At 58.5% G+C, this 21,704-nt stretch overlaps 5 protein-coding genes across 7 annotated transcripts in view; 3 read left to right on the top strand and 2 right to left on the bottom strand.

The window, feature by feature from the left end:
• The first annotated feature begins 169 nt into the window (after window positions 1-169).
• Window positions 170-4,591, top strand: LOC136367575 (lateral signaling target protein 2 homolog). Its single transcript, XM_066329319.1, has 12 exons — window positions 170-906; window positions 1,378-1,518; window positions 1,599-1,736; window positions 1,830-2,032; window positions 2,115-2,204; window positions 2,288-2,377; window positions 2,495-2,596; window positions 2,679-3,160; window positions 3,239-3,352; window positions 3,509-3,607; window positions 3,738-3,850; window positions 3,931-4,591. Exons 1-12 carry the CDS (start codon window positions 865-867, stop codon window positions 4,060-4,062), a joined length of 1,746 nt encoding a protein of 581 aa, XP_066185416.1. The 5' UTR covers window positions 170-864; the 3' UTR covers window positions 4,063-4,591.
• On the top strand, window positions 4,590-6,456 carry MXD3 (MAX dimerization protein 3). Its single transcript, XM_066329322.1, has 5 exons — window positions 4,590-5,191; window positions 5,285-5,314; window positions 5,414-5,528; window positions 5,627-5,792; window positions 5,873-6,456. The coding sequence occupies exons 1-5, from the start codon at window positions 5,037-5,039 to the stop codon at window positions 5,980-5,982; spliced, it is 576 nt and encodes a 191-aa protein (XP_066185419.1). The 5' UTR covers window positions 4,590-5,036; the 3' UTR covers window positions 5,983-6,456.
• A 97-nt stretch (window positions 6,457-6,553) lies between these two features.
• PRELID1 (PRELI domain containing 1) lies at window positions 6,554-8,324 on the bottom strand. Its single transcript, XM_066329321.1, has 5 exons — window positions 8,190-8,324; window positions 7,701-7,926; window positions 7,509-7,622; window positions 7,214-7,292; window positions 6,554-6,821 (listed from the first exon to the last, which is right to left on the bottom strand). The coding sequence occupies exons 1-5, from the start codon at window positions 8,279-8,281 to the stop codon at window positions 6,685-6,687; spliced, it is 648 nt and encodes a 215-aa protein (XP_066185418.1). The 5' UTR covers window positions 8,282-8,324; the 3' UTR covers window positions 6,554-6,684.
• RAB24 (RAB24, member RAS oncogene family) lies at window positions 8,280-11,058 on the top strand. Its single transcript, XM_066329320.1, has 8 exons — window positions 8,280-8,585; window positions 8,966-9,034; window positions 9,156-9,234; window positions 9,362-9,429; window positions 9,530-9,629; window positions 9,965-10,015; window positions 10,115-10,177; window positions 10,636-11,058. The coding sequence occupies exons 1-8, from the start codon at window positions 8,280-8,282 to the stop codon at window positions 10,698-10,700; spliced, it is 801 nt and encodes a 266-aa protein (XP_066185417.1). The 3' UTR covers window positions 10,701-11,058.
• Window positions 11,059-11,123: 65 nt separating this feature from the next.
• The window catches only part of NSD1 (nuclear receptor binding SET domain protein 1), a 61,298-nt gene continuing 50,717 nt past the window's right edge, over window positions 11,124-21,704 (bottom strand). For 2 of the 3 annotated variants that reach the window (XM_066329315.1, XM_066329316.1), the window contains exon 23: window positions 11,124-19,906. In XM_066329315.1, the coding sequence (XP_066185412.1) occupies window positions 17,556-19,906 (2,351 nt within the window). In that variant the 3' untranslated portion in view covers window positions 11,124-17,555. The remainder of the gene's footprint in view (window positions 19,907-21,704) is intronic. The other variant, XM_066329314.1, reaches the window with a different exon arrangement.

The following is a 21,704-nucleotide window of genomic DNA, read 5'->3' as shown; positions in this document are numbered from 1 at the left end:
TGTGTACAGAGATCCCCATCCACGGGAACAAGGACATGGCTGATAACAGAGTCATGTGGGATACACAGAGAGTCTGTGGGATACACAGAGAGCCCCAACACCGGGGCCAGTCCCACACCTGCACCCGTCTGGCACAGCCCGGGCACTGCCATGACTCACGACTTTCTGCACCCGAGGACATACCGCCGCCGTGTTTGTTCAACAATCCTCCACGGATTTTTTACCCATGAATCCACCCCATTAGGCGTTCAGCCACCTGAATTATCGGCACCCACATCCTGTGGCCAGCAGTGCCAGGTCTGGAGCAAACACGTCCTTTGGCACAGCCCGGGCAGTTTGCTGTGCCCAATATCCCGAGTACCTCTCCGGGACCTCTTCTTAGCCACTTGGGTTCCTCTTTGTCACACCGAGGGGCCACTTTACTCCCTTCCCACTACTCTGCTCCGCACCCCATGCCCTGCACAGTAAAGATGCCGGTGGGTGCTTCTCCTGGTGTTCCCCAGCACTCCGAGAATTCTCGGGAGGCTGCGGGAAGCTCTGAGGTGTCCCTGTCCCCGCAAGGTTGGGCTGCGAGGAGAGAGGAACCGGGAGAGGATAGCCGGGGATGCAGTCGGGAATTTGAGACAGGAACTTAGACCGGGAAAGAAAGCCGGCGCTGAAAGCCATCCCGCCCCACGGCAGGCGCACCCTCACTCTTCCCATGAGAGAGAACCGGTCCGTCGAGGAGCGGACGGGTCGTCCCGGTGCCGGGACTGGGCGGACACCGCTCCGATCCGCCCTCCGGGCGGTGCCCGGTGCCGACCCGCCCCGTCGGGGAGCGGCGGGCGCGGGGAGCCGGGCGGCGGCAGAGCTGCGGGACGCGCCATGCTGCCCGCTGCCCTCCGCCGATGGCTCCGCCGACCCAAGGTGAGACCGGGGGGATCGCACCGGGACCGCCCTCCGTGCGCCCGGGACCGGCGGAACCCCCGGAGGATCCCCGTCGGGGCGATCCAGAGACTCCGGCGATCCCGGGCGCAAGGGGGGCAGCGGGGGTCCCTCGTGGTGGAGCGGGAGGAGGAAGCGGGGGGACTCCGGAGAACCTTTCCCGGTGTTTACAGCCACGCACGGATCGGTGCCAAAGCTGCCGGGATGCGGCTGAGCTTGTTCATCCTGCTCTGCCCCCAGGGAAACTGAGGCACGGGTGGGTGGGGAGGGCGGCGCTCCCCGGGAGAAGTCAGAGCTGCCGTGGGAGGTCCCACGTACCTGCCCGAATAGGTGTTTGTGGATCCATGGGGTACGATCCCTCCGCGACTGTGGGAACGGGAGGTTTGGGATCCCGCTGAAGCAGCGCATGGAGATGCGAGGTGCCCCCACCATCACCCTCTGCTCTTCCCGCAGCGCTCCGACCCACGCCTGCTCTCCCAGTTCTTCTTTGCCGACGAGAGGGTGACACGGGTGGTGGCCGAGATCAACGGGCTGGATGCCGAACTGGATCCGCAGCAGTACCTGGTGCTCCTCAACCAGCTCCACCTCAGCCAGGTACGGGGACAGCCCGGATCCCGGTGTGACTCGGTCCCCTCCGGGAAGCTGCGCGTGACACCCCTGCCTTCCTTCCCCAGGCTCGCCTGCTGGCCGTCCTGGAGCGGATCATGGAGGAGTGCATCCCCACGCAGCGGCACAGCCGTGACTACCTGGTCAAGTTCCCTGAGGAGCTCATGGTGGACAATTTGGGGAACCACATGCTGTTTGCTGCTGAGGTAAGCCTGGGGTGATGGACACTCCACCGTGACCTGACCCTGGGGTTAGGCATTGCCTTGGGTGCTGGCTGCTGACAGTCCCTATCCCAACAGTGTCTCCTGGCTGGGACCTTCCTGGAGATGGAGGAGTCAGATGGGGCACAGCTGCGGCCCCAGGCCAGGAATCTGCTGTGCAGCCTGGAGCTGGTCCGGAGAGTGCTGCGGGAGCAAAGCCTGAGCCAACCCAGCTCTTACCCAGAGCCTGTCCGGGCTGTGCTCATCCAATTTGACCGGCTATTTGCAGAGTTTGAGCTGAGGTAAGGGGCAGGGTTAGGGTGCTGGGATCATGGTGGGCTGTGCCAGGGCAGTAGGGGCATCACAGTCTCCCCGTCTCTCCAGCTATGTGTCCTCGCTGGTGGCAGTAAAGTCTCCTGATGAGATCTACAGGCAGCAGGAGATCATCGTGCTCTTCTGTGAGACAGTGGAGAGGTGAGTGAAGGGTCACTGTTGTGTCAAGGGTGGGCACCATCCCCAGGCTCAGATCCACTGTAAGGGTGTCTGTGTGTCCCCAGAGCCCTGCACCTGGGCTACCTGACCCAGGAGATGATTGATGGCTATGAACCACTGCTGATGTTCACCATCCCTCGCCTGGCCATTATCAGGTGGGTGCGGCCCCTGGAGAAGGGGGTATGTTCCCTGCCCTGTACCAGTCCCTTCTCCCCATGGGGAGTTTGGGTCCCAGGCAACCCCTGACATGAGTTGGGCTCTGTCCCTCACAGCGGTCTCCTCATCTACCCTGAGGGTCCCCTCAGCCTGGAGCGGAGCCCTGAGGAGATGTCCCGGGTCTTCAGCCCCTTCTACAACCTCCTGAAGAAGATCAGGTGTGCAGTGGGGGGTGATGGGTGGGACTATGGGGCAGCAGTGGAGCCATGACATGGGGCTGATGCTGATCCCTCACCACAGGGACCTGTTGCGGGTGCTGTCAGCAGAGGAGCTCTACCTGCTGGAGAGGAGCCTATGCACATCTGAACAGGAGGATTCCTGCAGTCCAGATGCCGTCCCAGCTTGGGGGGCAGCTGTGCCCAGTGTGGACCCCCCTGCTCCCTTCAGTCATGTGGAGGTCCCTAATGCCACCCAGCCACCTCCCACCTGCACGACACAACTGGGACCCCCCAGTGCAGTGGATGACCTGGGCACCAATTGGCAGCAGGAGTGTGCAGTGGGCAGGGAACAGGGCCAGGGTGGCAAATCCCTGTCCACTGGGACAGGGATATCTCATACCACCCCTGGTGTAATGCTCACCTCCCCCCTGCGCAGCCCCCAGCCCCCTGGGAGCGGCCCAGGGATGGGGGTTGATGCCACCCCAGGTACCCGCTGCTCAGATCTGCGCTCCCGCTACTGCAGCACCAAGGACATGCTGCACACCCTCTTCGTCTGCATCTCGGGTGAGTGACCCCCCAAGCCAAGCCCCCAGCACCCTGATCGCCCCAGCACCCTCCTGATCCCCCACCCTCCTGGTGCAGGGGTGGCTGATCAGCTCCAGACCAACTTTGCCAGTGACATGAGAAGCATCTTGAAAACGGTCTTCAAGATCGTGTGCTCACAGGCGGAGCCCTCGGAGGAGCAGAGTGACAGCAGTGAGTAATCCCCAGGGACATGTGGGACTGCTCCTCTCTGCCCTGCCCATTGCCCATCCCTGGTGAGACATGGCCACAGCCCAAGGCTTGGGAAAAACGTGGCCATAGTGCATGCCCAGCTCCAGCTTGACTGGACCACAACCCTTGCCCCCACAGAAGAGAAGGATGGTGACTCCTGCGTGACAGATGCTCCTCGCGTGGCTGACTGCCCACTGTGCTCCAGCCCTGCAGAGGCTGCCAGGCTCCGGAGGGCGGGTAAGGGGCTGCCCATGGCTCTGGGGCAGGGTGTGAGGCTGGGGCTGATCCTGCCCCATCCTGCCTTAGGGTCTCTGGCTGTGAGGGGAGCCAGGCTGAGGGGCTTTTACCAATGTGTTTTGCCCAGCAGGTGCCCGCCACCTGCCCGAGTGGGTGCCGGACAGCACATGCAGCCAGTGCTCTGCTTGCCGCTCGCCCTTCACCCTGCTACGCCGCCGGCACCACTGCCGCAGCTGTGGGAAGGTAGGACAGGGCTGGGATGGAGCACATGGGGTTCCTGGAGGGATCCACCTCTGCTCAACCCCTCTCTGACCTCCCCGTAGATCTTCTGTGCCCGCTGCTCACCGAATACTGCAGTGCTGCCCCGCTATGGCCAGAACAAACCAGTACGTGTCTGCACCCACTGCTACACCACACACCTCCCGCCCGCATCCCGCTGTGCCCGGAGCCAGTGAGAGCCCCTCTGCCAGATCTGCATCGTCGGAGGCCGCACAACTGGGTGCCCAGGGCCACTCCGAGGCTGCCGGGCAGCACCTCGGCCCTCTGACTCTCATCAGAATTTGGTGGGCATGGCGGCAGGACCCCCCCAGATGGTGTTAGGCTTCTCCCCGATGCGCAGGGGCAGGACCCCACACACGGTGGCAGCCCATACGGAGTGATAGTGGGCGCAGGACCGCCTCTCCTGGTGCACCGTGGCCTGCTCTACTTTCAGTGAGCTGCCTGCTGCTGCCGTGCACCTGCCCCCCGGCTGGAAATGTGCTTCGTGGTGGTTTTTTTTCAGGTGAACTTTGGCTGCTGTTGGGCCCGGGGCAGAGTCTCCCCCCGGGGCCTGCCCTGAGAAGGTGCAAACAGCCCTCACATGACAGCGGGTGCCCCGGGGCCGCCCGTGCCGTGCCGTGCCGTGCCCGGGAGCTGGGGCCCGGCGCTCCCCTTCCCTCCCTATCGCCTCCACCCGATGGATTTTAATAAAGCGATAAACCCGTCTGTCTGGGCCGTGTGGCGCTGGGCCGGTGGGCGCGGCCAGTCTGGAGACACCCGTGGACTCGGTGGGGCGTGGGCTGCGGGGCTGGGGACAGCAGGGCGTGCGCGCTCCCGCCCGGCTCGCATGGACGGACACGGGCGATCCGCGCGTCACCGGGCGCGCACACGGGGGTGGACACGGGGACTTGCGCACCTTTCCCGGGGGCGTGGCCTTAGGGGGGCGTGACCTTGGGGCGATAAGTCATTAAACACCGGCAGGGGCGTGGCCCGGCACAGGAGGCGTGTCCTGCTGCCGGGGGGCGTGGCCCGCGCCGTCCCCTCCCGCCGATTCAAATTTGAAGCACGCGCTTTCCCGCCTGAATTTGTTTGCCCGCCGAGGTGACGTCAGCGGCGCGGGGCGCCCCACAGCCAATGAGCGCGCGGCTCGCGGCGCCCCCCGCCTCCCGCCATGGAGCCCGCGGCCAGCAGCATCCAGGTGCTGCTCCAGGCGGCCGAGTTCCTGGAGCACCGCGAGCACCGGCACCCGCTCGGCCTGGCCGAGGCCGAGCACGGCTACGCCGCGCTCTGTCCTGCGCCGTCGCGCCGGGCCGTGGGCAGCGTCCGGTGAGCGGTGGGCGAGTGGATGGATGGGTGGGTGAGTGGGTGGACGGCGGCGGTCGCTGGCGGCGGTGCTGATGACCGGGGTCTCTTCCGCAGGTCGGTGCACAACGCGCTGGAGAAGCACAGGTACGGGGACGTAGGGGGAGAGTGGCGGGGCAGGGAGTGGTAGAGCCCGTTCCTCTCGGCGGCTGACCCCCGTGTCGTTCCCCCCCCACCCGGATGCAGGAGAGCCCAGCTCCGATGCTGCCTGGAGCGGCTGAAGCAGCAGGTACCGGTGGGCGCGGGGCCGTCCCGTTCCACCACGCTGAGCCTCCTGCACCGTGCCCGGCTTCACATCCAGGTGAGGGGGGTGACAGCCCCGGCATCGCTCGGGAGGTCTTGTCGGGCAACAGGGCCGCCCAGCTCAGCCCCCGTTCATGGCTCACCGGGTCCCCACAGAGGCTGCAGGAGCAGGAACTGAGGGCACGAAGGGCCAAGGACCGACTGCGGGACCGGCAGCGGAGCCTGCAGCGGCGGCTGGAATTGCTGCTCTTGCCCAGTGATGGGGAACGGGCACGGGCCGACAGCCTGGACTCGTCCCAGCTGTCAGAGCCCTCCGAGGAAGGTAAGAAAGGGGAAAGAACGTTGAGTGGGGAGGGAGAAAAAGCAGCCAAGGGCCTCACCTGGCCTTCCCCCTGTGCCCAGAGGATGCTGAGGTAGAGGTGGATGGTGTGGTGTTCAGCGGGGACCTGCTGCCCAGCTTTGGCACCGGGAGGGACCACAGCTACTCCAGCCCCCACAGCCCCGAATCCTGACGGTGCCCGCTGCCTTCCCTGCACTGCCTGCTTGCCTCCTTCCTGCTGGAAACCCAGCCTCGGCCAGCCTCATCACAGCTGCCAGGGTAAGGGGCCACAGGTGGGGGCACGAGTCCGGCTTTACCCCCACAGCTGGGTGGCACTGGCTGTGGTGCTGGGTGCATGGGGCTGGCACTGCACTGTGGTACCTGCTGTGCACCACAAGGCACTGGAAGAGGTGCTGGAAGAAGGCCAGCCGTCAGTGAGGACACCCTCCTGCCTCTCCCTGTGCACCCCTGGGCAGTCTGAGGGGCTGTCTGGTGTGGGTATGGGGCAGTGCTGCCCACTGCAGACACGACTACAGGAAGGCTCTCCTGCCCCTGGAGCGCCAAGAAGGGGAAACAAGTGCATTAAGCAACCTGTCTTCATGCTCCCAGCAGTGACCCTGCTCTCTTGTACAGACCCGACACTTTATAGTAAAGGCACTTGGTGGAACCCTGGCCTGTGTCTTCCCTACACAGGGCTGGACCCCCAGAGTGGAGAGCAGTGCTGGGCTCTGCTCTAGCCAGGCCAGCCTCAGCCAAATCAGAGGTGGGAGTAGATTCTTTAATGATAATTACATCTCAGAAAGGGTCAAACAGCAGCTGATTGTCAGACTTGTACAGTTTCTTTAAAAATATAAAATCTAAGGAGTCTCCTATCTGTCCTGGTGCAGCTGGCCCCTCACACGTACTGCTTCTTCTTGGTGGCTGCCTTGCTCGCCAGGTCCTTGGCTTTCTCTGTAGCAGCCAGAGCTGTTTCCTTGGCTTTCTCGGTCGCTTCCTTGGCTGTCTCCACCAGTGTTTTGGATGGAGCTTCTCCTACAACATGGAAGCTATTAACCCCACAGGAGTGCTGGCTAGACCAGCCCTGCCGCTGAGGCACTTCCCCACACAGGGAGGAAGATGAGCCCGGTGTTCCTGACCCCAGCACGTCAGGGCACGTCACAAAAGGGGAACCACAGCCACGTGACTGTTGCCATGTTCCATCCCCTCCTGCCTGCACTCCACCCTTGCCCGGCCCTGCAATCACTGCTGGCCTGCTCCACTCAGGAAGAGCAGGCTGTGCCAAGACACAGGGCAAAGGCAAGGGGTGAGGATTTCACAGTCATTAGTTCAAGCCACAACCTGCCCGTGGACTGGAGTATTCCCAGTGTGACCTTTAACTCCAAGAGACCCTTCCCGGTCAGCCCCAGCCTGCCCTTGGTGCCCACCTTGCATTCTTGCTAGCACGTATTCAAATCCCTTAGTGCTCTTGGTCACGTTGCTTTTGAACCTGGCCAGACCAAACTCCTGTAAGGGAAAAGTCCGTGAAGGTGTGAGCCCTGTCACACACAGCTCCTGAGGCTTTGCCCCAGCTTGAAAAGTCACAGTTACTTTCACAGTGATGATTCTGGGTGCCTCAAAAGGTCATAAGGAGGGGTGGGGGTGAACAAAGGGAAAGCGTAAAAACCAGGACAAGGAAAGGGTAGAGCAGGGATGAGCAGTGGCTTTACTGCTTGGGCTCACCTGGATGGCCCGCGAGACGCCAAACAGGCTGGAAGATACCCAGGCTTCCCGCTTGACCTCGGTCCAGTTGCTGTTCTCGGGGTTCACCCGGTACACGCAGCGCTCCTCCACCACCTGCACGAGGCACAGCCCGGCCGTGGGCACTGCTGGTCCCCTCCACTCCTCACACCCCCGCCCAGCAGCAGCACCTACCATGAGACGAGCGTGGTTGATGTTCCAGGTGAACGTGGTCATGGTTCGGTTCTTGGGGTCCACGATAGAGTCCTCCAGGATGTAGACGGAGTGGGCGACATTGGCTGGGAAAAAGCGCTCTGCCCAGCGCGGCATCCGGTTGGTCTTGGTCAGGAGCCGCCGAGAGAGCAGCTTGTGGTCCGGCGTCACCTCTCGGTGCACGATATCTTCGGTCAGGACATGTTTGCTATAATGGGGAAGAAAACATCAAGCCCTGCTCCTCGCCAACTCTTTCCCCGAGGCTGGGGATCGTCAGGAATTGAAGGATTAAGGCAGGGGAGGAACCAACTGCCCGCTGGGCACCGGCGGTGCGGGAACACCCATCCCCGAAGGCTGGAGCCCGCGGGACCCCCGGGGAAAGGGCTGGGCTGAGGACGGGGGGTGGCACCAATCCCAGGTGGGACCGGGGCGGCGGAAGGGGGCGGGGGGTCGGGGCAGCCCCCGGCGCACCTGTAGGGGTTGGGGTAGCGCTGCCAGAAGGCGGCGAACACCTGGTCCCAGGGCCCCTTGAGGACGCCCAGGCTGGCGCAGTATTTCCCCATGGGGCCGCCGCTCAGGCTAGCGCCTGCTGGGCGGCCGCCATGCGGCCCGCGCGCCCCGCCCCGCCGCGCGCTTCCGCTCCGCACTGCGCACTTCCGGCACACCCCACCAGCTTCCGGTCCCGCCCCGCCCGCTTCCGGCCCCGCCCCGCCCGGTGCGGCCCCGCCCCGCGGCGGCGGCGGCGCGAGGATGAGCGGGAGGCGGGTGGACGCCAAGGTGGTGCTGCTGGGGCAGGAGGGGGTGGGCAAGAGCAGCCTCGTGGAGCGCTGCGCCCACGGCCGCTTCCGCGCCGGGCCCTACCAGAACGTGAGTGACACACCGGCACCTCGCGGCCCCGCGGCCCCGGGATGGGGCCCCCGTGTCTCCCTCGCCTCCCCGGGATGAGCCCCTCTCCTGTCACCGCCGCGTCCTGCCCGTGGTCACCCCGTTTCCGCGCCGTGTCCCCGGGATGCTGCCACCCACGTCTCTGGGACGGCGTCCCCCTCGTGTTGTCCCCTCCGAGTCCGGGCTGGGACCCACCGCATCCCTCCTGCGCCCGCGGGTCATTCCCCTCGTTCCTCACCCTCCTTCCGCACGCCCCGGGGTGAATTCCCCCCTGTCCCTGCGCCGGTTTCCACCGCGGTCGCAGGCCAGATGCCCCCGCATCCCGGGGCTGGTTCCCACCGCTCCTCTCGCTTCACTTCCAGACGATCGGAGCCGCTTTTGTGGCCAAGGTGATGACCGTGGGGGACCAGACAGTGACCCTGGGCATCTGGGTAAGTGCAGGGGCGAGGGCTGTGCCAGCGCGCCGCTGACACCCCTGGCCACCCCCAGCCGAGGGACCCCAGTGACCCTCCGACCACTGTCACCTGCTGAGCGCTTCCCTGTCGCCCCCAGGACACGGCGGGCTCGGAGCGCTATGAGGCCATGAGCCGCATCTACTACCGGGGAGCCCGGGCTGCCGTCGTCTGCTATGGTAAGGGTACGGAGAATGGGAAGGGGAAGGAGCCGGCGGCTGCAAAGGTCCCGGGCCGGGGTGGTGGTGACACCAGTGGGTCGGGCACTGAGGAGCAGTGTCAGCAGACCCTGATTCCTCTCCCCAGATCTCACCGACAGTGGCAGTTTCCAGCGAGCCAAGTTCTGGGTGAACGAGCTGCAGAACTGTGAGGAGGTACCAGGGGCCAGGGGACTGTGAAGCCTCCCTACAGGACAAGGGGTGCTGGTGGTGGGGACATGGGCACAGCCCTCTCCCAACCCTTTTCCTGCCACAGGGCTGCCGGATCTACCTGTGTGGCACCAAGAGCGACCTGCTGGAGGAGGACAGGAGGAAGCGGGGCGTTGACTTCCACGATGTGCAGGACTACGCTGACGGTACGGCTGGTGCTGGCTCTTCCCGGGCTCACGAGCATTGAGTGGGTGGGGAGTGAGGGAGGATTGAGCTGCTGCATCCACACGAGGAGCTCTGCCCTTGCCGTGGGCCCGCAGCAGGTCTAATGGCACCAGGGTCACTGGCTCTGCCAGGGCCCTCCCTAGGCACGGCATGTCCTGACATGGGCAGGCACATCGCCAGCTGGGCCAAGGGGCCAGGAGCCCTGCCCTGGGTCCCTGCCAGCCCGATGTCAGCAGCTGTGCCCAAGGGGTGACTCTGGGGGCAGACAAGCCCGTGGAGCACCTGCAGCAAGTGCCACCCTGGGCCCTCATTTCAGAGATCAAGGCAGACCTCTTTGAGACCTCCAGTAAAACGGGCCAGAGCGTGGGTGAGTAGCTCCTTGCTGGGGCTGTGTCCTGGCTGAGCAGGGCTGGGGGCTCTGCCTGGCAGGGGGGCACCCACACCTGCCATGCCTCCTCTCCCCCAGATGAACTGTTCCAAAAGGTGGCTGAGGACTATGTCAACTTCTCCGCCTTCCAGGTGATGACAGGTGAGTAGGCAGGGCCTGTCCCTCCCCAGGCACCCTTTCCTGTGCCTCAAAGGAAGTGTGCAGAGCATGAGCTCTGAGGATCTGGCAGGGCTTCCCTTGGGGCTGCTGTGGCTCTGTGCCAGGGATTGTCTCGTGGAGTTTGGGTTCCATCACAGCATCCTCATGCCTGCTCAGGCCAGGCTCAGCACATCCACACAGCTGGGTTATGGTGGCCTTTGGCAGCTGGGAGCCAGGAGCCTTGCTGGGCTGCAGGACTGGCTCAGCTCTGCACCAGGCCTGCCCAGGCATGCTCAGCCTGGCTGTGCCTCCTGCCCTGGGCTGTGCCACGACTCCGAACCTCACCACTTCTCCACGGGACACCAAACCCTCCCCACGGGACCTTCCGGGGCCCACAGCTGGGACCAGCAGCTTTGGTGGCGTGGACGTGCCAGCAGCCTGCCACTCCTGCTCTCTTCCAGAGGACAAGGGTGTCAACCTGGGCCAGAGGAACAGTCCCTACTTCTACAGCTGCTGCCACCACTGAGCCCCTGTGCCAAAAGGGAATTGCTGCTGCCGGACGGGCAGCTGGCGCGCGTCGGACTCCTCCGGTTTTTCACCTGCTGTGTTTTAGCTGTTGGGGCCTGTCCACAGCACAGCCCACAGACTGCTCTCCTGGCACACTGCGGCACAGGGCTGCCGTGCAGTGCTGGGAATCATGGACTGTCACCCTGGGAACCCCCTCCCTGCCACCTGTGGCGTTTGTGGGAGCTGTGGTGGCCCAGCGGTGGCCAGTAACTTATTCTCTCAGAGATGCTCGGTTCTTTGCAGATTTATTTAAGCGTCTTCTCTCGAGGTGTACAATGTAAATAAAACGCGTTGTGGTCTGAGCCGTACCCCCTGCACGAGGCTGTCAGGGCTCTCCCTTCCCTGCCTCCCCCCATTCAGCAAGACAAACCACAAGAGGACATCGAGAGTAAAGTTAAACTTTACTTTACAGTAATTTTTCTTCTATATACAAAGAATTACAGTACATGTTCTGGGAGCACCTGGGCAGGGCAACCCTCTTTTCATTATAAGTTTCACATACACAGCCAACAGTCTAAGGGGAGCAAAATGAAAGTAATCAATGGTCCAAGACTCTCCCCTCTCCCTCTTCTAAAAATAATATACATGCTGGAAATATGTAGTTTTCTCTCACCTGCTCTGGCATTCCTTCTTAAAACTGACAGGTGACTCCTGGCCAGGGCTGAGCACCCTTTTGTCCCCCCTGCAGTGCGCTGGCCTCTGCATTGGCCGGGATCCTTGACTCCTGATGTGTTTCCCTCTGCCTGAGCCTGCAGAACAGGACCCTGTGGGCAGCAGACCTCAGAGGGGAAGGCAGGCAGTGTGGGGCTGCTCACACCATGGTTCCTCCCACAAGCAAACCTCTCACTCACGGCTCCAGCACAACTTATGCTGCTGCCACGAGTGGCCCCCCATGTCCCCGGGCAGTGAGAAAGGGGCAGTGGGCAACCCCCCCTCCCCAGGGCCCTTGGCTAGCTGGCAGCCAGGACCCCAGCTAAGAGCACACAGTGCTGGAAGGGTGGCAGGAGACATTAGAAGTGAGCACGGTGCCCAACACGGTCAGTGTCTCGGCGGTGGGCAGGCTGGTGGGGCAGTGAGCTCAGCACCACGGATATGCAGGGCTGGGAGGGCCACTGCTGAAAGGCTTCCATGGCTCCTCGCAGGGAGAGCCACTCCCTGCCTGCTCCCGATGCTGCCAACACATCTCACCTCCCACCCACGCCGGCCGGGGCCACCCTCAGCTCCAGCCACACTCCACCTTGAGCCTCCCAGTGCTTGCTGATTTTCCTTTTAACAAGTTCCCAGTGTCTAAAAAAATACACAAAACCCAGTTCCTTGAAGTCAACAACTCGGAAACATCAGAAAAAGAAACAAAAACTGAAACCAGCTCAGTACCAAACAGACACGAAGAACATGCAGTAGCGGATGCCTGCTTGCTTCACGTGGCTCCACGGGCTCCCCACGGGGCTCAGTGACACACTGGTTTGAGTCTCAAACCCACCATGAACTGAAGGAACCGAGTCACTCCTTGTCCTGTTTCAGTTACACGCGCTGAAGCTTGACACCAGCTCCAGGGGGATGGGATGAGCTGGCCAAAAAGCCCCAGCCCGTGGCCAGGAGCCGTGAGTCCAGCCCTACTGTGCTAAGCTGCCAACGGTTTACAATAGCACCACAATAGCCCAAGGGCTTTGCCAAGGGCAAACTTGATTAAAACTTTACCTTGAAATAGGCCATAGCGACACCCATTTCTGATTTCTCTAGGAGGTAGATTCAGTGCTGTAGGGACTGTCCATCACTGCTGCTCCTCCAGTCCCAGCTCACACAATCTGTCCTTGTCCCCCCCACCACCCCCGCCAACACACTTTGCTTACATCACTTGACCTGGAGCAGGAATCTTGCATTCTCCCATCTCCTGCTAAGCAAGGGCACTGCCACCCCACAGGTGAGACTCCTGTTGAAGCCAGGCATGTGGCAGAGCAGTCCCCAAGCTCCAGTGTCCCGTGTCGCAGACCCTGGGAGCCCCAAGCACCCATCAGCCCAGCTGTGCTGCTGCCAGAGGAGCAGCCTCTGCTGCAAACGCTGCCACCGGCGTTATCACTATCACAGGAGGGTGGGTAATTAGCGCGGGCAAAGCCTGGGAGATCAAACACAGCATCCCCCCACACTTTCAGAGTAGCTGCACGATTTGCCACTTTGCTTTTAACACTCACTGGCTAGCAAAGGCCGAAAGCCTCATCAGTAATTTAGGGCAAAGCACATTACAAGCAGGTTACAATTATGGTTATTCCAAACATCAAGCAAAATCAGAAGTTAAGGCTGAAATTAAAAATAAACAGAAGGTGTTGAAGGTCTGAGGTTTCTTTCTCTAACTCCCCCTGCCCTGTCACAACACTGGCTGTGGTGTCCCAGTAGGAGCTGGGCACATGCACAGCATGTTCAGGGCAAACACACTGCCAAGAGCATCAAGTTTAGCGCTGCTTTTTCTTTCTCTTTTTTTTTTCCTGTGAAACTAATCTGAAGCTTTTCTAGCAAATGCACTGTCTCACCTTAGTTCTTTAATGTCCTTTACATTCAACCATCTCTCTTATCTCCCAAATTTGAACACCAGCCACACCTTCAGAGCCTCTGCCTGCAGGGGTTTAACCCTGAATTAACACATGCTCCCAATGGTACCACTCAGATGCTTTGTGTATTGAAGTGACTGGTTCCTGTGGAGCTTTTTTTGTTAAATAGGAAAAGTTTAACTGGAGAACAGCAATAAAGCAAGCTACCATGAGCTAATCTGCATCTGGAGACGTGCAGTAGGTGATGTGATTATTCCTTACAGTGATAACACTCCTGATAGATTCATCAGAGCCTGGCTGACAGTGGGCAGGGGAGAAGATGGGACAACCCAAGCAGAAGAGTGGCCTGTGCCAGCTCCCCTCCTGCCCACACATCCCACAGGTCCTGTGGTGGCTCCTCCTCTGCAACCCTCATCCTGAGGGGGGCACAAGGCCCTGACTGTGCTGTTGTCCCTCACCAGAGCTCCTCTGTCACCAAAGGGCACCTTGGACTCTCCTGCCCACAGTGGAAACGCAACATAAAAGAGGGTCCTGCGGTGGGGTGGAAGCCACAGCCACTGACCCCAGCCCACCGCTCTGAGCAGGGGCAGCAGTTATTCTGGCAGCAGGGATGTTGACCAGCAAAGTGTTCATATAGAAGCAGAGCCTGCATCCCCTTCAGAAATGGAAGAGGGAGCCATTCCTACCAGGAATGAGTCTGGGAAATTCTTGTGAGCCATTGTGGGACACCAGGGAAGGGACAGAGATAATTAGACCCTTGATTCTGCTTCTACAGTGCTCCACACCAGTGAATCAACACAGGAGTCACCTCTCACCCACCTTAGGTGCAATTAGGGCTGACCCAGGACTAAGTGACCAGGTGACTGGGTCCCTCCACCACAGCAAGAGAGCATCACAGCTTTGGCATGAAGCTGTGGCACAGGTCTGCTGCAGCAGTGCCTCGCCCAGGAGTCTGCCAGGGTTGTGTGTTACTTTGCCTCTACCCTCTATTTTTAAAATTCCTCATGATTCAAACAGTCTGAATTCTGAAGGCAGCAATGAACGACAGCAAACAAACCCAACTGCTTCAGCACAGACTTGTCCCTCTTTCCTCCAAAGCAGTGCTGCAGCTGCCACCAGAATTAGTCACCTTGAGTACAGAAGATGGTCCCCATTTCCTTCACCCGGGTCTTCCTGCCTGAAGCTGTTCCCCAGCTCATTCTCCCTGGTGAGGGCAGGCTGGACAAGGGCAGGGCTGCTGGGACCTCTCTCTACAGCTGGTCAGGCATAGTCTACGTGACACAGAACAGCCCAGAGACTCCCAAAAGCACAACTACTCCCTCTGAAAAGCCCCCCATATCTGACAGAGCATCACACAGAGCTCCAAGCAAGGGCTGGCTGTTCCTCCTTCAACAATGTTCCTCAACACCAGTTTTGCCAAGCAGCCTCCTAACTATGCTGAACTCAACTTTCCAACGGTAGCTGCAAGGTAGCAAGCCAGAAACCTGGATCCTTGTGGAAAAGGGAGAGAAGAAGAGAGATGAGGTACAGTAGCTGCAACAAAGTAGGCTGTGGGAAATGCCATGCAATGGTTTAATCCACGTTCACTGTTCCAAACAAGCTTTTGGGTAAGCACCTGCTGGCATGAAAGGCGGCTGCTGCCATGAGCCTCACCCTGCTACGTGAGCCCACGATTTATAGAAGTGATTTTTTTCAAACCTGCTCGTGAGAATTCACTGAAAACTTCTCCATTTTACAGATTTAAAAAAGCCTGCACCAAAAATATTCACAGTTTATTTTTTCATGAAACAAGTAACTAGTTAACACGTGACAATGCGAAGCGGAGGTGGACAGAGCAGTGCAGAGACCTCTCTGGTTACAGCAGGAGCTAGCTGGGCACTGGCACTGAGGAAACCCTACTTACACAATCTACATGACTAAGTCCAGCTCATGGGAAGGCTTATAAATGTAAATTCAAGATTTATTTTCCTTCTCACACATGATAAATACTTAATATACTGAACGTCATAATTTCTTTAAAAATTTTCGTTTTAAAACCTTAATGAATGCCCTTAAGGTAATCTTCTCTCTCAGTGGATCTGAGTTGTCCTGATTCCCTTTGTGGAGGAGTCACGCAGAAATGCAAGCTGCTTGCATTTCCCTAGTTTCAGCAGCAAGCAGGAACTGACCTGCCAGTCTTCCCGGAAAAAAAACAACATTAAACAAGGAAGCTTCCATAAGCTATAAAGCTTTTCCAAGTCGTGAACTATTCTACAAAGAATCTGAAATGATTTGGACTAGAGAAAAGATGCACCATAGCACTGGTAATGTCCCCTTGTGCCCAGCACACCCAGCCTTTACAGCAGGACGTTGTCTCGGGGTGCACACACCAGGAAAGGAGAATGGACTGGGATTTGTCTTGGTACAGGTGTCTGCCTCCCTTCATAGAAAACTGCAAAGCTCATGACTGCTCTGGGAGCAGCAGGCACTTGCAAGCCAGGTGGGAACAAGGACCTGCTCCTATGTTAGAGGAAGGAGGTCAGCATGGGGCTGAACTCTCCCTTCCTGAGCAGGGGCCTGCAGATCTGCCTGGAAGGAGAAGGAGGATACACATACTGGAGCTGCGCAAGGGTCTGGCGGCGGCACGGAGATCCGAGGCTGTGGCCCCAGATTGGTGGAGCTCAGTTAATTACAGAGGTAATGTGTTGTGAGAGTGGGAAAAAGCTGGTCAGCAGTGTTTCCTCGGTAGGACACCAACCCTATCCAGGCCAGGCAGTGCCACTGAAGGAGGTCTGTCCTCCTCCTGCTCGTGAGGGTGCCACTGTTCACAAGATGCTGCAGGTCCCTGGGACTGCCTGCCCCACGAGCACCACAGCCAAGCCAACTTCTGCCTAAGCTTGAGTGAATGGCTTTCAGCAGCCCTAGTCTGGACACCAGCCCGATGACCACCAGGTACTAAACATTGCCTTCACTGTAAAAGGGAGTAGAGGAAAAAAGAAAGCCAGCCAGCTGCTGGAGCCCACCGTGTTCCAGTGTGAGAACTACAATTCAGTTGGATGGACGCACACAATGCACACACACATGCATACCAACACAGTCCAGTTAATTCAAGTCTCCTTTGGTTGTAGAAGAGTTAAGCCAGAAGCTACACAAGGGGAAGGTGTTGAGATGGGTCCCCATCCAGCTAGGGCACCCTCGCCTCTGGGCTGTGCAGTGAGCGGGACAGGCTTGGCTTGCTGCTGGCAACACGAGGTGTGATGGGAACACGTTCTGAACACGTCTGAGGCAAAGGGAGAAAGGACTGCTCAGTCTGCTGGCTCACGCTGACAACAGAGGTCTAGAAGAGACTGGATGGAAATTTGAAAGGGAGCACTGCCCCCTTGGCAGGGCAGTGCTCAGCACCTCCAGGAACCCACTCTGCTGTGCTCCGCTATTGCTGCTTTATGGGTCACTACGCTGTCAAGTGCAGGAAAACACTCCACGTGTCCTGTGCTAAAGGATTAAGACACAAGAATGAAAAAACTGCCAGATGACTTCTTTCAAGATTTCTCTTTTCCCTGACTTGCTCCAGATTTCCCACTTCTTGGGCCTGGTCAGTCGCAGCTCTGTCAAAAAGGAGCCTGAATGGATACTGCCTATTGCTGGAGAAAACTGCACTGAGAGAGTGAGTGCAGGAGCGCCTCTCCCATCTCACTGGAGATGATCTGTCCTTGAGCAAACCACACACACAGCATGTCCCAGTGAACACATGGACAAGCCTCGTAAAGCAACGCACTGCACAGAGAGAGACCTGGGCAGGTGACAGAAAATCCCTTCCCTGCATCTGGAGTCTGGCAAGGACACACACCCGACTGCTCACCACATGATCCCTGAAACACCTCCAGTGCCAGGGCAGCCTGACTGATCCACTTTCTTTAAACGCAGTAACAAGAGCAAAGGCCCCTGGCTGTGCCTGGGAACCCACCTGGGAATCAAACCTGGAGCTTGAACATGCTGGATCAGTAATGTGACCATTTCAATGGAATTGGAGATTTTTTACCCAGAGTGGACTCTTTATTTCAGCTTTACCATTTGTAAAAGGAAGAGGAAAAGGTCACGGATGCTCTCTCCCTTTGGCTGAGCCAGACTCACATTTAAGAGAATGTCCTTGCTCATGTCACAAGAGAATATGGATGGGATGTGCATGGGTTAGGGGCTGGGCTCAGGGAAGTGAATAAAAAAAAAAACCAAAACGAAGATTCCCCCTCCCTAAACATTAAATGACTGAAACCTGCCTCCCATATTCACCAACCTCACTTTGGCTCTGAGTCAGCCAACTCACGACAGACAGAATCCTGGTTACGGGCTAGCGCTGTATTTTGTTCAGGCAAAGGGTCCTGCCCCCGAGGAGTCTGTGCTTTTCCACTCAGCCAAGCAATCTGATCAATTGTCTGAAGGTTCGTGACAAGCCACTGCATCTGCTCCGGGGGCACCGGCGCTTCCCTGGCTGGCCGAGGGGTCTGCTGGAACGCACACAATCTCTCTGATGTCCACGGGGTCTGCTCCGAGGGGGCTGAGGCCACTTCCCAGCTGGGCTGAAGGGTTGGCTCCGGTAGTTTCTCTGCTGTCCGGGAAGGCTGCTCCGCAGGTGTCACGGCTTTCCCGGTGGACCAGTGGCTTTGCTCGTGCGTCTGCAGCTTCTCCGTAGGCCAAGGTACTTGTCCAGCGTGTGTCACCACCTTCCCAGCAGACCAAGAGATTTGCTCCCCAGCTAACATGGTCCTCTCTTTCTGCTGGGGACTCAGCTCCATGGCTGGGGCTCCTCTCTCCTTCAGCTGAGCGTTCTGGTCGACGGGACGCAGAGCCTTCTCCGACAGCAACAGCCTCGGAGCTGATGCAGTTAGAGGTTTGTCCAAGGCCTGAGGCCGAGGAGCCACAGCAGCAGCCAGCTTATCTGATGCCTGAGGCCACGGGGATGTTAGAGCGAGAGGCCTCTCCGAGAGCTGAGGCCGAGACACCCCGGAGCTGAGAGCCTTTTCCAAAGGAAGAACGCGCAGGGCCCCGGAGTCAGCAGCCTTCTCTGGAGGAAGGGGTCGCAGCACGCCAGAGGAGAGAGACTTCTGTGTGAGCGGGATCCGAAGGGCCCCGGAGCTGAGACCCTTCTCTGTGGGCAGGACATGTGGTGACCGGGAGCCAGGGGCCTTCTCTGGAGAGAGAGGCCACGACAACCCTAAGCTGGGAGCCTTCTCTGTGGGCAAGGTCTGAGACATACCTGAACCAGCAGCCTTCTCTGGAGGCAGGGGATGGGGTGACCCAGAGCTGGGAGACTTCTCTGTGTCAGGGACCCGCGCTGCCCCAGAGAAGGAAGCCTTTTCTAGAGGCAGGGATTGTGGTACTGCTGATCCAGGAGCCTTCTCTGAGGGCAGGATCCGTGAGACTGGGGAGTCTGGGACTTTTTCAATGGGAACAGACCACAGCACCTCAGGACTGGAAGCCATCTCCAATGCTGAGACCTGCGACACCACAGAACTGGAAGCCTCTTCCACAGCCTGTGGCTGTGGACTCTGGGCAGAGGAGTCGTCCAGCAGCTGGAGCTGATCGGCCTCAGGAGGCTCATCCTCCGGCTGGGACTGCAGCATCCCCACCGTGGCCAGGAGTCTGTCAGACAGCGGAGGATGCAGGCATTTCACGGGGAACTCATCCAGCAGCTCGGGCTGCTGGGCCCTGCTGTCAATGAGGGACTTGTCCGATAACTCCAAAACCTCAGGGGCTTCAGGAGTCTCATCTGACAGCTGGAGCTGCAGGTCACCAGCAGTAACAAGTGACTCATCCAACGGGGACCTCGGTGATCCCGGAGGAGATTTGCTGGGCAGCTGAGGCTGCGAGGCGTCACTGGAAGACTCGTCCAGTGGCCAGAGCACCGCGTTGCTGGGAGGTTTGTCGGGCTGCTGAGGCCGCAGCGCTACAATGATGGGCTGCTTCTCTGACTGCAGCCTCAGGGACAGGGCAGCCTGGGGCTTGTCTGAGGGCTGCAGGCGAAGCGACAGGGTGGTGGGAGGTTTGTCCGAAGGCTGAAGCCGGAGCGAAAGGGTGGTGGAGGGTTTGTTGGATGGCTTCAGCCTCAGTGACAAGGTGGCGGGGGGTTTATTTGACGGTGGCAGTCTCAGAGCCAGGGTGGCAGGTGGTTTGTCTGGTGAAGGTAGCCTGAGGGCCAGGGTGGTTGGGGGTTTGTTTGACGGCTGCAACCTCAGGGCAAGGGTGGTGGGGGGCTTGTCTGAAGAAGGCAGCCTCAGCGCTAGGGTAGCAGGGGGCTTTTCTGGTGACTGCAGTCTGACGGCCACAGACTGAGGTAGGCTGTCCAGGGGCTGAACACTCAGGTCTGTGTCTGCCTCTGTGTCTGCAGGCAGCTGCTCTGGTGGTGGCTGGGTGTCCTCGCCGTTTGTCAGGCCTTCTATGGGAGGTGCATACTCACGAATTTCTCCTGGCTCTAGAGGGTGAGGCCCACAGGGATCATGCTCTGTACAGCACAATCGTCCATCCAGCTTGGAGATGAAGAGCATTCCTTCCCGGTGCTGCTTGCAGAAGGACCTGGGGCACATCTCGCAGAACGAAGCTGCTTCCTTACCACACACATCACACTGATGCCACGGGCACTCCCACTTTCCTGCAGCACAAACATGGGAGAAAAGACACACCTCAGGAGCAGGACAAGGGCAAGACACAAAGGCCTGCAGCAAAGGGAGTTCAGGGAAAAGTGAGAACATTCCTGTAATACCCACATACAACTCTACGTGTCCTCTTCAGTTTCTGCCTTAGCTTGACAGGCAGTTTACATGAATCTGCATTCTCAGAAGCAGCAATGACAATGGTAATAATGATAAACACAAGCCACATCAGCTCAGACCAAAACCCCATCTGGCTCCTGCACAGCACTAACCAACAGAGGTGTCTAGGGAGGAGCTGACACTCCCAGATTGCACATCTCTGTAGCTTTGATTTTCATAGAAAACAGCAGTAGTTATCTGTGCACAACACTCAAAGGACTTTTAAAGCAAACCTGTCAGATTCATCTTTTAACTCTGGGTCAAGAACCTCCCTTCCTGTTTTTCAGAAAGAAGAAGTGAGAGAGCAGTGATCACAGGGGCTAAGTTTCTATTGTCTCTGAACCCAAAGGCACATCCTTAACCTCTGGCCATGTATGGCCATGATAAAACAAAGCTACTCCTCCAGCAGCTTCATCTTCACAGCAAACACATTGACCATCACTACCAATACCACCAGCAGGCAAAACACAACATTACACTTCAGAAATTGCTGCTTTTCTCACTTGTACATGACCTCACTGGCTCAGCCTCCTGCTCCCTCAGCCAAGGCTATGGTTGGTTCTACCAAATGCTTCCAATTCATGGACACAACCAGGCACATGCTGAGCTCCTGATCTCTCACCACAGGATAAGCCAGGATGTTTTTCCAAATACAACTCCTCCCTCTGTGCTCTCCCAGCACCCCACATCCCTCATTTCTCCTGCTCCCTGCCTTGCTGTGAGGAGCAGCTCCTCACAGTGCAGCCCTGACACAGAGCTCTGAGCCAGCGAGCAGCCATGAACACCAGCCAGGCCAGAGCACTTCCCAGCCTGCCTGAACCAAACCCACAGACCTGTGGCTACCAGCTCCTTGCCAGACAGGCTGGTTCCTGCAGCACAGCACTGAGCAGCTGTTTGCATTGCTCCCTGGACTTGTGCAACAGCAGCTCTCCACTCTCCTCTCTCACGCTGATTTTCCCCTGGGGTTGAAGGCAACACGTAGTAAGTTTTTCCCCTCCTTTGAAGCCAGTCCAAGGCTTCTGTTCCAGTCTCAAAATATGCACACTGCTCTTCTGTGTGTTTTCCAAATTTTCAGCATTTTTTTCCAAGTGAGGATGTTTAACACTTCCCATGGTCTCCCCTGTTCCTGGCTCACAGTGCTGCAGCACTGGCCATCACTGCTTCCCCTGCACCAGCAGCATTCCAGAGAGGCACACAACACTGGGCCCCTGCAAAGACCTTGGGAGCATCCTTACAGAGGTCATTTGTACAGATGGAAAATAAAGTAAGTCAAAACTTGCTAGTTAGTTGCAAGAAGGATAAATCCTATCAAACCACTCTAATGGTCTTTGACAGGATAAAAAGGTCTAATGAATAAGCATCCTCTCCAGGGACAGCCCAGAGCTCTTGGAAGTAAGATCACACAATTAGCAAACATGCAAACAAGCAGGAAATTCCAATTACTTGACAGCAATGCCCATGGCAGAGGAAACATCTGAAAAGAAAGTGCCGAACCTTTCATGTCCTGAATGATACTCTGAGGAGCAGGCTATGAAAATCACTGCCTGTGTGTGAAAAAAGTAGAATTGCTAAAACTGACTGAAAATTATTCTCAAAAATCAGTTATTAATGGTCTTGTGGCAAACTGAGGAAGCATTT

Source organism: Sylvia atricapilla, chromosome 14, assembly GCF_009819655.1.
Source record: "Sylvia atricapilla isolate bSylAtr1 chromosome 14, bSylAtr1.pri, whole genome shotgun sequence".
NCBI lineage: Eukaryota > Metazoa > Chordata > Aves > Passeriformes > Sylviidae > Sylvia > Sylvia atricapilla.
The sequence above is the reverse complement of the archived record's forward strand: the minus strand, read 5'-3'. Positions and strand labels throughout refer to the sequence as shown.